Consider the following 13,950-nt stretch of genomic DNA (forward strand, 5'->3'; position numbering starts at 1 on the left):
CAATTATCATTTCTTTTCTCCTCTTTGGCTCAAAATATTCTACGGTGTTGCTTGAATATAATGTGTTTGATGATATGGATGTCTCCTTAGATTGTACTTATCCATTTTGTCTAGTACCGACGATCTGTAAAAGATGACAAGATGTAATGATCTAGGAAAGTTTCATTTAGACTAATTATAGTTTGTTGATTCCGTAAATACAGCTGTTTGTAAGTTTTATTTAGTAGTAGAACTGTAAAATTTGGGAACTTTTTAAAGAAACTTGTTTCCTTGTCCTTTTTTGTTACGAGTTGTTAACGAATGAGTTAGGTGCGAGTTACGATTGAACCACGAGTTATGAGTTTTTTTATCACTCTTAAATTTGAGAGATAAAAACTAGTTGATGTCAATTTTCGGCCGAGATTGGAATCTTTACGAAGGTCCAAGCCGATTTTAGTTCGCAACTCAAATTTTGATTAGCCTCACTTTGAGCCATTATATTTTTTTACACTTGTTTGGATGGAGAGTATAAGGGAGAGGAGGTGAAGAATAGAAGAGAATATAATGGAATAGGTAGAAAGACTAATATATTTCATCTCTTTGTGTTTGATGATTAATGAGAAAAAATAAATTTAATTTTTATTTTTGTCTTATTTTTAATTTGGTTAATTTAATTTATGAGGTTGATGAAAAATTCGGTAGCTGCTATAGGTTTGTGACAAATAAATTTTAATGAAAATTTATGAAAATTTTATAGGTAAAATATAGGATTGGACGTTTGTGGTGTTTTCTTTGAAAATATTTGCAATAATTTTTTTCTATCCGTTGCACCTCAAATCGGGAGTGAAATCAATTCTTTTCTTTCCATTCCATCCCTTTCTCTACTTTCCCTCCAAACAAGGTGTTATGGTACGTTTGGATGAAGCAAAAAATAGTGCTAATCCAAGTTGACTATTTCAAACTATTATTTTATGTTTGGATGTGTTAAGTTAGAAAAAAGGGACTATACTTTGTTTTTTATAGGTTACCATGCTATTTCACTCATCTAACCAAGGGTTGGGTTAGCTTACTATTTTTATACGCTATGGACTCAAATTTTATTATTTTTGCTTATGTTTGGTTTTTTTCTATTATTTTTGCTTATGTTTTGAACAGTTGTAAAGACTTGACATATTTGATATTGGTACTACTTTTAAGTACTAGGTCAAATATGCTATGATTCTTGATTTCAATGAAATCAGTGGTAAAATACCACTATTTTTCAAAAAAAAAAAGTCATCACAATCAATTCAAACCGTTCAACATAATTTCCATAAAAATATGTAATTGTAAACTAAATTTTATATTTTTTTTTGGAAACTATTTATTATTTTTTTAGATCGGTAGAAAATCAGAACAGTAATTTTCTACCCATCTAAAAAATTAGTATCTTAAGATTATCCATCCAATTCTACAATTGCAAACAATTAAGTCTGACAAAATAGGATTGCAGCATCTTGCCAGCAATGCCACAGCCAATATATGATGCACATCAGAAGATATTCCACGCAATTAATTAAACTATATTAATGTTACAATCACACAGCAGAAAATTGTACTAATAAACAACCAAATTTAAATCTCAATAAAAATTGGAAAAGAAAAAAAAAAACTCAAGCAGCCTGTTGCAAACTGCAAGCTGCAATTGAATCAAGAAGCCAAGTATGGGCTACAGCTCTTGAACCGGTGGCAACTGCTAATTCTTCAGCCTCAATCTTTCTCTTATTAATTGCTTCATTCAGGTCTTCTCGGTTGCTTCCCTGTGGAGGCTCGGTGCTATAGACGACAAAAGATGAGCTTGAGAGGTTTGATTTATCAATGATGGTACCACCAGCAGCTACAATCAGGTCTTCTAGGTAGCCTTTGTAATATGGCAAGAAGCGTCCACTGAAATGGAAAGATAACTCTGCAAACAGCTTCGGTGCCTGTTGCATAGTTAAAAAATAAAATGAATAACTTTCCAGCTTTGAAATACATCCTAGAAAGGGTACAATATTCAATGCGACTCTAAAACATGGAAAGTTGCATATGCCAGTTCTGTTAGTGCTGATTTCTTTTAAGATACCCAAAATACCCCTCTTTCTGCCTATTTAAATCCAGATGAAATAATAAGGGCCAGTTATAGAATATTCGAGCATAGCAATAATATAGTAAGGTATAAATGTATTTTTTTTCTTTTCATTGTGTGTGACAAATGAGGTGCTTCCTTTGTTTTGTTGAGTATGGAAAATTGTTTCTTTTAACAGGCACTCCATGATTTTTTTTTTTGAAAAATAGACACAAGCCCTTCTATTGAATAAAAGAGAAGTTATTTACAAAAAGAAATTAAAAAGCTACCCTATAATAGAAAACCCTGATGCCATTAAGTGGTCTCGGCACACACCCAAACAGGCACTCCATGATTACATATTCAGGGTTATGCATGACACTGAAACTTTCCAAAAGCAAAGCTAATTCATAATTCAACCACTGGCTACAAATATAGTTTCACAATTCCACTCTTATACATGGAAATTTCAATGAAATCTTTTGAACAGAAAATCCATCTCATGACCATCTAGTGGCTATTGAAAACGAATCAAATCAGATGGACTCTAAATCTTTTCTTTTTCAGAATTGCTTTCGCAATCAATGTTTTCGAGATTAACTAACCAATTGAGCTAGAAGCCTAAAACAGGTTTTCTTTTAAATAAGAAAAAAGTATTTTCTGCTTGTTATTTCTCAATGGCACAAAACATTTATCGGTCCATGTTTTCTTTATTTTTTATCTGGCAAAGAGAGAAAGAGAGACAGACCTTTTGCATGGCTCTAAGTCTACCGGTCTTAGGCCCATCAAAGGCTCCATAGACATCATGGCTGATCTCAAAAGGCTCTTCAGAAACAGGATGCCCAGCCTCCACACACGCTTTCAGCCCTTCAATTTATAAAACAACGAATCAAAATAAATTCAACAAACTATTGCAAAAGGCACTAGGAAATGGCACTTACAATCCACACCAACTATCCACTTCCCACCCAAAATTGCCATGAGCACCTTAAGTGATCTTCCACACCCACCCTGCTCATCCGTAGCAGAAATTACATGTGTCACATTTGATTTCCAGTTGTTTGTCACCTCCACACCAGTAATATTACCGAACTCCTCTAATATTTCCTGTGAACAAAAGACCAAAACTTAACTAATCTGAATAATGTGAACTGAGGTTGATATGATATTGCAATATAAACTACCTTCTGTTTGTCGGAGAGAGCAGACCCGCAGAACAACCATTCTCTTGTCACAGCATGTGAGGTTATCCAGCGCTCACCTCTTTGATTCATCACGGATGATGTTAAGTCACCGGTCAAAGAACTGGGAGATCTGATAAATTAAGACATTATCAATAAATAATACATTAAACAGGCACAGCTCAAATGCTTTAGGTTGCAAGAAACACACCCAGCATGCTTTGCCTTTTTGGCTTTTGACTTGGATCTATCACATGGCAGCTTCTTAGAGGAATGCACGGGGCAAAGTAGAAGAAAGTTTACCTTGAAAAAAGGACAAAAAAAAATAGTGACATCAGCTTAAGAAATTCCGGAGCTAGATTCCATCAATACAAAACAACAATAACAAAACTTAATTGTACCATGTCCCAGCGGCAGCCAGGTGTTTCATGGGCACACAGGAAATGATAGCTCCTTCTACAACTCTGGGAGTAGCAGCCAAGTGCAGCACCTTTCAACCCGCATTTAATACATTTAATTTTGGAAGCTCGCATCATCTCCTCCTCTACATTCATTGCATTATCACCCTCAAAATACGCTTGAGGAGCCCTGTTTTAGGAAAAAGCTTGCCTTTAATAAAAATTACACAATAGCTAGAAGTATAATTTGCATGTACTATATAAGATAGCTTACCATTCAATGCATTTATCATGAGCATGGAGGGTACTAGGAAGCAAGGCTCTGTTATCATTTACTGGCGCTCCATCAAGATAATGTGATACTGGGCCAGTAACCTGACATATTCCATTATGGTAAATATCTATACGTTTTAAACATAATAATCCAAATAAAAAGAAAAGTGCTTTAATGGAGTATTGTACCTCGCTAGACTTGAATGAATGGCAAAATCCACATGCAGCAATACTAGGGTTGACTTGATTGCCTGCATCCAATTGATTTAAATCAATAAATCTTATGAACTATAACCAGTATATTGTTTTTGTGAATAGAATGCAAATAGAGTATATAATAGCACATTACCATTACTTTTTTCATTGTAGGGATTCTCAGTCATCTTTAGTTTCTTTGGCTCTCTGATACTATTATCGTTATTTTGGACTGCTCCAGTTTTTGCATCTCTCTTTGTTGATCCTTTCAGTACCTAATTGATTACAATAACAGATTGATAAGAGAAGTCATTCAACAACAATACAAACGAGATTGCAGTATTCAAAGCATATTATTTTTGGGAAATGTAACTTTTGTTGGCATCATCAGAGCAGTAAACAGTGTTTGTATTATGTATTCATGTACAGCAGTACCAATCATTATATCCTTGTGTTTCCAATATACAGATATGTACCATCTAGTATGATGGACCTATTCTTATCAGGATTGATCTTATGGAAGGTATTTCCTCACCAAAAGATGCTTCAAATTATAAAAATTAATTCCCGCAATTGTTTTACTAGTTAGAATCAGACTTACTGGTGCGCTATGCACATCATAGCTGTCACTATCAATGTTCCTTGCGTCATCTGATAATGGGGGCCCACAATGCCCCTTCTGCTCAACACATGTAGTCATATCAGCCCTGGAGGCTCCCTTCTTGCAAACCTCTGCATCTAGGTTGGATTTATCAAACTTATTTGATACAATTGCATTGGCACGTGCATCTCGAAACCCTAACTTTGACCCAGTTATGCTATATAATCGCTGCTGCTCACATTCAAAATTATCCATCTTATTTTCATTTCCCAATGTGTCTGGGCTTCCACTTCCACCTGAAGGTGTCTTTGTATCTGAATTATAAAATAAACATTATAATTATAACATAAGTGGATAAATGTTGTTCATGCCACCTTATATGTATGTTTACATACCAGAAATGTCCACTTGCTGCTCTCTTGGTATGAGAATACTGCTGACAGTAGAACTAAGACTTCTGTAGATAGTAACCACTGCCTCGATCTGAGTGGCCGGTTTAAGATCTGCAAAAAATTCCCCAATAACTTTTTAATTGGCCGAGTTCTTTATCAAGTAAAGTTGCTGGAGCAATATTAATGCACCCAGTGTAGTTACGTAGACAGAATTACCTTGATACCGGAATGTAACTTTACAAAGCGGACAACCATAACCATTAACTGAAGCCGCAGCACAATGACTGCAGTTAAAATTCAAAAACCAGAATCGAAATCAGGAAGAAATTCTGTAACAAGAGATAATGGATAAACAGGTCTTTATGTCAGTTTAAGCAAATCACCTGCATGATACATGATTGCATGGCAAGAAGGTGGGGAGGCTCAGAAGCTTTAAGCTGCAGGAAGGAAAATGTTTAGTGATGCAATTAATTGGAGAGCTGAGATATTAGTGCAAAAAACTAAAAGTTCCCAAATTTTACAGTTCTACCACTAAATGAAACTTACAAGCAGCTGTATTTACGGAATCAACAAACTATAATCAATCTAAACAAAACTTTACTAGATCATTACATCTTGTCATCTTTTACAAATCGTTGGCACTAGACAAGACGATCCAAGTACAAGTCTAAGGAGACATTCATATCATCAAACACTTCATATTCAAGCAACACCGTAGAATATTTTGAGCCAAAGAGGAGAAAAGAAATGATAATTGATTAAATCCAACTGCATTCAGACTCAAATTTAGGGAAAATTTGCTCGGATCGATTTCAGATAACCTGTAAACAAATTGCTCTACATATAGGTTACATCTGGTATGACTGACAAAAAGCAATTAGAGCTTAGATACGAGCAATTTATCCAGGAAACTAAAACAACCAAACTAAAGAACTAGCGCACGCAGAGAAAATAGAAAAGTACCACATGGGGCAAGTGAGCTCAAGCTCCATTTTCTGTAGATTGAGCACCAGAGGATTCAGCGACCTTCTCAAGTTCTCCATGTCTTCCGTTTTCTCTCCCTCTTGCTCTTTCTCTTTGAAACCTCTCTCTATCTCTCTTTACAAAATGGCAGCTTCTTTGGACGGCTTTATTGCAAAATGATATATGCTCACCTGCGCGGGAAGCGGCGGGATTGACACGAAAATTTTAGTCGATTCATTGAAACAATAATGGCGCCAGTTAATATTGGGCTGCTTGCGAAATGGAGACGCGCCAAATCGTACTTGTAGCGCGGGAGCTTCCAAATTTTCACGCGTGTGGTCACACGATGAATTCCTCATCCGTGCACGTGCCACTTGTATTGACTAGGGATAGGTCACGTGCCCATAATATATAAAGGCCCACAATCAAGCCCAATAAATATTGAAATGATTAATCCACCATAGGAACGCAACTGGGGTAGGTCACGTGCGGCATGCCCATAGTATATAGAGGCCCACAATCAAGCCCAATAAATAATGAAAAGGATTAGTCAACTATAAGAAGGCTGAATCAGAATAAGCCCAACCTTTCACCGCCTCTCCTCTTTAGCCCATGGATGATACAAAGCTTTCTCCGCTTGCCTGACACGTGACCTCGCCCTGGTGCTGTTCGCAATTTTGGATTTTAAGCCTCTTGGGCTAGAGTGTAAACGGTCGGATACAGATCAGATAGTGATCAAACCGTATCCTTATCTGTTATAATTTGATATTAAACGGATATGGATACAAATCAGATATCAGACTGATATAAGACCAATATTAATACGGATATGAAAATGATTTGAATAACTAAAAATAAATTACTAATTTACATTTTAGTAAAGAATAACATCTAAATATAATTTTTTCATTCATAAATTAGATATAATATTTTTCATAATATGTTTGTTGGTTATAAAACATATATCGTATTATCAAAATATTAGTCACTAATAATGTTATAGTGTTATATTGTTCATCAGAATATATATGCATATCTAGTTTAATAAATCATTAGTATGTATATGCAGTTAAATAAATTAATTTAAAAATATTGAGTATTTTTATTGTGGTTTAAGGGTGTAAATAGTCGGATACGAATAGTTGTAGATAGTTAATAATCTTAATGTATTTTTATACGTTATAAATTTTCAGATACAGATACAGGTAATTTCTAATACGAATACGGACTGGATAAATGAAGTAATTTTCTAAATTCGAATTCGGACAAAATCAGATAATATCTAATCCGTTTACACCCATATCTAGGGCTCTTAGTAGCCTAAGAATTCTTAAATTTATCAAACAAATATTTCTTTATAAAGCTAAGACTACTTTCTTAGCTTCTTATTTTTTTGCCTGTTTATCTTAACCTTGCTCGAATATAGTTCGATATTTTGTCCAATTTAAAGTCCTTTTAAAGAAAATTACTCTTCAAATTTATTGTCGAACAAGATTTTCTTAGTGTAACTTAAGAGCATAATTAGTGTGTGCTAAGCTCACTAAGAGAATTTGGTGAATATAACTCCAAAATCTATCAGATTTGTTTAAATGATGAAGTCAAAATATTAAAACCAATTTGATCACGAGTGATGCATATGATGCATGGACATGCTAAATTTATAATTTTTAAACTAATTTAGGACAAAATCAGACATCAAATAATAATAAAAATTGAATGCACTCAACTTTATTTATTTTTATTTTTACATCTTGATTTTATACTAAATAAGTTTAAAATTTTCAATACATGTACATGTATTTCTCGCGAAATATATCGGTTTAAAAGATTTAAAATTACTATTTAAAATCAATTCGATAAATTTTAAAATTACACTCACTTACCTGTCTTAATGAGCATAAAACACGCTAAGTTTTATTCAACTTATTTAATCGGCACATTCTAACCGAAAGAGCTCCAGGAGCTTTATTTAAATTTATTTAAGGCAGCAATATATTCAGAATTTGATGAAACTTTCTTGTTTGCGGTTTACTGCCCTTGCATTGTACCTATCACAAAAACTAAGATCATGTTCGGCTACTAGGCGGGAATGGGAACGGGTCCAATTTGAATAGGTGAAACACTATGCATCTGGAAAAAAAAAATCACTCTGAGTAAATTTTTCTTTTCCCACAAAAACAGCGAATGATCGAATAGGATCCAAAGGGGTTTCAAAATGTACAAACTCTGTACAGTATTAAAAAGACATTTCATTTGCAGTTGGCATTTGCGATATGTGCTCTTACCCACCGCATAACCCTTCATACAATACACTCGAAAAATAATATTCGTGAGACTCGTCTAGCTACCCCTTTTTGGCGCTCTTAATTTTCCTATTCAGTTGTGTCACAGTCATACCAACGATAAAAATGGTACTGTTTTTGCAATCTATCGTCAGACTATTTTGCTTCAGAGATCTGTAACATATCTACATCTTTGGCTACGTAATCTTCAATTCTGATGTTATTATTCAGTAATTGTTGCATGTAAAATTAGAAATACTTTCTTATACATAATATAATTATAGAAACTATATAGAATAGATCGATTCTAATAGGTATGCAATGGCTGAAAATTCTACCATTCATTGCAATGTTTACAAGTGTGTATGTTTTCTATTTGATCTAATGAAATGCAATGTTCAGTCTATGGAACTGGAATGCATTTTTTTGAATTTCATAATTTCTTTATTTCCTGTTCTCCATTTGAATTGTACATCAATATATATATCATTATCACGTAGCAATAGAAGTTCTTTTTATTGTATTTGTTGCATGGTTTCAATATTGATCTATTTATATATATACTTGGAACTGAAAGTAAATTTATGACCATTAAAAGTTTTAGATTATGCAAATTTTTGAGAAATTAAACAACATATCGACAATAGGAACAAGTTATACAAATATGATTGTGCGTAAAATAATTATGCAATTTTTTCTCTCTATGAAAATTTTCTTGATTCCTATCCTTTTTGTTTTTGTCTCCATGCTATCTTCGCATTAGAGAACCGAATCTTCTTTTTCTCTGTGGACAAAAAATTCCTACTTCTAAAGTAATTGACAGATAGATTCAGAGTGAATTTTGAGACAAAACTATATTCAATATTTAAATATCAAAATACACCTAGATTTACATATCAGTGACGAGGTAGAAATTTTCTGTCCACGGAACGACATTTGATGCAAAATGCTTTGACGAAGACCCAAAATGCTTGAAATATAGGCTGGAAGTTTTTAGAGATTAAACAATTATAGAAGGATAGATTGTCAGACCTATAACGCTAAAACCTAAATCTTGAACTGTTAAATCACCGAAACGAATAAACGAGACTAACACAAAAACCAATTGCAAATTTACAGCTCAGTTGGTCAGCTCTATCTCTTTTATTTATTTAGACCGGAGGTTGCTACGAATAGTTGAATACCTCTGGAATTCTTTTTAACTAAAACGGATATACTTTGAAAACGGTAACCGTTGCAAAGAAGAGTAGATAATATGCTCTAAAGAGAACATTCTTTGAAAATCTAGAATTAATAAAATTGCAAATTTTGTGCTGGGTACGAGCTCTTATATCTCTATAGAAAAAAACATGTTTAATTTTTTAAGAATTTTCTTAAAAAAAAAAAAATTTAAGAATTATTTAAAAGATGTTGTAGAGTACCGAAATTCTTTAATAAAAATGAAACCTAAAATTAACGAAAATGACAAAGTGACAAAACTACAAACTTTAAGGTAGTGCAATATAAATCCCTAGAGCCCGGTTGAAACCCTTCTAAAAATATATTCAGTAGTAGCTAAGCTGACATTTTAAAATATGTGTGTGTATTTTTGTAAACCTTTGGAGAAGCTACAATATTTTAAAATAATTAAGAGTACATTCTACGGTGACTCATATAATTAGTGCGCGAATATATAACTTTGATTATAAAATAATCAAATTTATATTACAATTAAATAAATATAAATTATATAACTAAGCAGAATATTCAGAAAGTGAGTTTAGTAGAAAAAAATTAGTGGAGAACTTTTTCTGTAGAAATTAATAAAAAGAAAGAGTATATCATATTTTTTTTATTGATAGAAAAATCAGTAGGATTTTTAACGATTTTAAAAATGTAAATATTTGAATAGATAGGAATTCTGACAATCCAAACCAGTCTTTTTTTTTCTTTTAATTTTCTCTAGTAAAATGTACAATGATTTTACAAAAATGGACAAATTATCTTAAAATTTAGATATAATAAAAACATTATATCTATTTTTGAAAAACTTTTTATGTTTTACTAAACATCTAATAGAAAATTCCCTCCATCTAATCATCAAAGTAAAAAAATATATAACTAAGTCTACCGATCCAAACATTTTTATTTTTAAAATTGGTAGAAATTACCATCTTTCATATCTATAAACAATTTAATGTAATCCTTCCGTTTTTTTTTTTATTAATTTCTACAGAAATTTCTTTTCAGTTTAGTGTAGCGCAGGAAACTTTGAAAAGTAACATCAGGAAGACAGGAACTGAGAACGCAGTAAAAAGATTAAAAGTAAAAACGATATGAGCGAAACAAAACCTTTCAGTCCAATGAGATGCTGCACAAGGGAATCCCACCGACACGAGGGAACGGTCAAAATCTAAAATCTCTTCCTTGGTAATTATGGCAAGCACAGACAAACAGAGCCTAGATAGTAGAGATTAGAGAGATGAGACGAGACGCACCGAAATGGGTCAATTTTAAACCATCCAAGGCTCCAACAAGTGTCGCTCCCACTTGTCAGATACGCACTGTATAAAGAGACAAAGCACTGAATTCAGGTGCAGCAGTAATGTCCCGTCAACGCAACTTTTCTAAATTATTAAATTTTCAAAGGGTTGTAGACAGTGTACTGTATTTTTTCTTAAAAATTATAATTTTCTCTCCAATGATTCAACAAGGGAGTATAAAATTGAGCGAACACCAACCACAACAAGCACCATAACATAACCAATAAAATTTGAAATGGAAGGAAAGACTGGAAGCTGATTAGTGATTGGCAACGCAATACTGAAATGAAAGCCTATTTCTGATTCTGACGAATGAGAATTAGTTGACGGAGGTTAGATAAACTAGACTAGTTACTGTACTGAGAGAGAATAAGCTGAGAACTTCCAGTCTTCCACATATTTTTTTTTACAGTGCACAATACAAGTCCTCTCTCTGTTTTCATTAAATGCAAATATTTTTAGGAGTCCACTTTCACCCACTCATAGCGCCCAGCCAGTGGAGCTTCGTTCACCGGATCAAAGTTATACCTAAAAAATATTAAATTAATTTATAAGTTATGTGTACCAGTACCAATAAGCCAGTTTTACTAGCATGGTTACAGTACTCTATAACCAATTTTAGCAATAGTAATAATCAAAGTTCTAAATAGCACCTTATAGCATTTTCGAAACATAAAAGTTAATGGCGCTATTAGCGTTATAGCAGCGCAATATGGATATAGAGCCAGGCATTTCCCTATGACACGATGAAAGCTATTTAAACCTTGGATAAAAATGGATGTGGGAAAAAGAATTTAATACTTGTCCATGAAAGATTGGCATTGGTATTGCTCGACTCGAGCAAAAAACTCTTCCACCTCATAGGGAGAAGGAACATCGACTCCATGCCCAGAACTCTCCACTCTGAAGCCTGACTGAGAACGGGTGGTTGAACAGGGTGTCCCGAATGATTCTCCGTCTCGGGTCCAGCTGCAAGGTGTACTCTCCCTTGTATTCCTGCATAAGCAAAATGTTTAGATTTGTTTTAGACAATGCACATTCTTGTGGCGTATGCATTTTATAGAAGTTCAGAGTTCTACCGATGCAGCATGATTTATTTGAGTTTGTTGCTAATCATCAGGCCAAGCAACTACATAGATTTCTTTACCTCAGAAGCAGATATGCTATTTTTACCGTTTAGGAAACAAATTGTTTCCATTAGCAGTTCTTTTAACATAAAAGATACTTGATTCATTAGAGGAGAAAGCATGTTGTCACAAGAACTTTTAACCCTACTAACAACCTGGTAAATCCCAAGTAATTTCATGTACCAGTATTGTAAGATTATCTAAATAGGACTACATATGATCATTCTTTTGTGGGCAATCTTGTTCCCTTTCATATTATTTTACTTTCAAATAACTCTGTGCAGGAGTTTGTTATTTTATTTCTCAAAAATAAAATAGTCATAATTTGCTAAAGTGGAGACAAGAAATTAGTAAAAAACCAATATTTTTTTGTGGGTAAACATGCAAGTTGCATGACAAAACCACCAAAACCACAACATGAAACCAGAGAACTCTTTTCATACAAGTTGTTTAATGGGGAAAGCATGATACAGAGATAAAGCAGTTCGCTTGTACCATGAATCAAAGCATTTAGCTTTCCCTTTTCTAACTTTTTTAGTTGTGACATCCTTTTATAAAAGACCCAACAAGCAATTAGTTCAGAACCTCTGTAGCAAGTAGCATGAGTAGCCCCACCAAATATACTAATTGAAATCACTGCTTATTGACCCCACTCGAGAGAATAATGGCAGAATATCTGAGGTGAAATTTACTGTAACCACAATCTTTTGAAAGTTGAAGGGAACTGGTTTCTATGAGGATTACCTTCTCTCTATTGCTTTGCTACTTTGCACCAATAGAAAAATTAGACTGGAAAGCCAACGGATCAAAAGGACATTTTGAAAAAAGTTGAGAATGTCATTTTGTAAATAAATGGAATCTATAGGGCATTATGAAAGATTTATTCTTTTTTAGTGCAAAAGTATTTGTGATTGGATTCTGGGAACTTAATGGCTTATTAGTTTTGAAATGACATATCTAAAAGAGGTTTGTGCAAGAAAAGATGAACTTGTTTGAGCAACTTCCAGAGCTTTGCAGATAGTAATTTTAATTTGTATTGAAAAGATAGCAGCTTTTTAGCTCTTTGTAACCTCTAATGCAATTTGATCCTCTATAACAGAAATATTCCATCAAATATTAGAAAATCAATTGAGCCCCCCCCCCCCCCCCCCCCCAACCAATTTGGAATAGGGAAAATCTAGTATATAAATATAATAGAAGTCGAAATTTTTATTATTAATCTCACCTTCCACTCTTCTCTCTAGGTGAGAACGACCCAATAGAGCAAGAATTGGCAGCTGAGCTCTTCTCAGGTGTAACCGAGCCCTCTTCGCGGCACAAATTCCCCTTGCCCTTGACCAATGGAAGGTGCTTCTCCAGTCGACGGCTCCTCAGCTCTAAGTAACCAACGGGAGAGGGAGGAGAGGCATTCGAAATAGAGGTCGACTTAGGGTTTTGCTTTTGCAAAGCTAGGGTTCGAGACCTTGTTTGCACGCCAAGAGGTGTGTGAAGAGAGATCTCCATTACTGCCACCTCGCCAGAAAGCTTTCCCTTGCGCATGTACCTCCCCATTTAGAAGAAAAGCTCTCGAATTTTGCAAATTTTTAGGGTTTTGGTGTGAAAAGGAAAATGAAGAAGAAGGAGAGGGAACAGAGGCTTTGGAGAGGTTTAAAGAGAGAGAGGGAAACGGCGCGGCTTTGAAGAGGGTTTGTATTTGTAGAAAGCGAATCGGGTTTTTAGGGTTGAAGCCCCGCAACGCAAAAAGGCTACTTTTATATCCATGCCCTTCAATTTTTTATATTTAAAATTAGTTGGTAGCTGAACTGGTGGACAGGTCATTGGATGCAGTACAAATTATATGAATAATGAATTTGTATTAAACAGGGTCAAATTTCCGGACATGTACAATATAAATTCAATTGGAATGAATTTAGAAACAATAAATCTAAATGGAATGAACCTAAGTGTGGAC

At 34.0% G+C, this 13,950-nt stretch overlaps 2 protein-coding genes across 3 annotated transcripts; both read right to left on the bottom strand.

Annotated features, from left to right (window-relative positions):
* Positions 1 to 1,518: 1,518 nt before the first annotated feature.
* Positions 1,519 to 6,223, bottom strand: LOC144561728 (BRCA1-associated RING domain protein 1-like). Of its 2 annotated transcripts, none has more exons than XM_078310807.1 (14): positions 6,069 to 6,223; positions 5,489 to 5,542; positions 5,322 to 5,389; positions 5,109 to 5,216; positions 4,714 to 5,027; positions 4,267 to 4,387; positions 4,107 to 4,168; positions 3,919 to 4,019; positions 3,648 to 3,834; positions 3,458 to 3,549; positions 3,250 to 3,379; positions 3,007 to 3,172; positions 2,814 to 2,932; positions 1,519 to 1,943 (listed from the first exon to the last, which is right to left on the bottom strand). In XM_078310807.1, exons 1-14 carry the CDS (start codon positions 6,146 to 6,148, stop codon positions 1,632 to 1,634), a joined length of 1,914 nt encoding a protein of 637 aa, XP_078166933.1. In that variant the 5' UTR covers positions 6,149 to 6,223; the 3' UTR covers positions 1,519 to 1,631. The 2 variants fall into 2 exon arrangements, with proteins under 2 accessions (XP_078166933.1, XP_078166934.1); XM_078310808.1 differs by having other exon boundaries at positions 4,273 to 4,387; positions 6,069 to 6,212.
* A 4,874-nt stretch (positions 6,224 to 11,097) lies between these two features.
* Positions 11,098 to 13,655, bottom strand: LOC144562255 (cyclin-dependent kinase inhibitor 4-like). Its single transcript, XM_078311444.1, has 3 exons — positions 13,225 to 13,655; positions 11,674 to 11,868; positions 11,098 to 11,400 (listed from the first exon to the last, which is right to left on the bottom strand). The coding sequence occupies exons 1-3, from the start codon at positions 13,548 to 13,550 to the stop codon at positions 11,331 to 11,333; spliced, it is 591 nt and encodes a 196-aa protein (XP_078167570.1). The 5' UTR covers positions 13,551 to 13,655; the 3' UTR covers positions 11,098 to 11,330.
* Between the last annotated feature and the right edge of the window lie 295 nt (positions 13,656 to 13,950).

This window comes from Carex rostrata, chromosome 11, assembly GCF_964058835.1.
Source record: "Carex rostrata chromosome 11, lpCarRost1.2, whole genome shotgun sequence".
In the NCBI taxonomy this organism is placed as follows: domain Eukaryota; kingdom Viridiplantae; phylum Streptophyta; class Magnoliopsida; order Poales; family Cyperaceae; genus Carex; species Carex rostrata.

Bases quoted from the DNA above. Each gene is read 5' to 3' on its own strand.
- LOC144561728 (XM_078310807.1), bottom strand. From the start codon at position 6,148: ATGGAGAACTTGAGAAGGTCGCTGAATCCTCTGGTGCTCAATCTACAG. The intron at 4,020-4,106 runs GTACAATACTCC...GGAATATGTCAG, and splicing joins ATTCATTCAAGTCTAGCGAG to GTTACTGGCCCAGTATCACA. The intron at 3,835-3,918 runs GTAAGCTATCTT...TTCCTAAAACAG, and splicing joins CATGATAAATGCATTGAATG to GGCTCCTCAAGCGTATTTTG.
- LOC144562255 (XM_078311444.1), bottom strand. From the start codon at position 13,550: ATGGGGAGGTACATGCGCAAGGGAAAGCTTTCTGGCGAGGTGGCAGTA. The intron at 11,869-13,224 runs GTGAGATTAATA...TTGCTTATGCAG, and splicing joins CCTAGAGAGAAGAGTGGAAG to GAATACAAGGGAGAGTACAC. The intron at 11,401-11,673 runs GTATTAAATTCT...AATATTTTTTAG, and splicing joins TGCCAATCTTTCATGGACAA to GTATAACTTTGATCCGGTGA.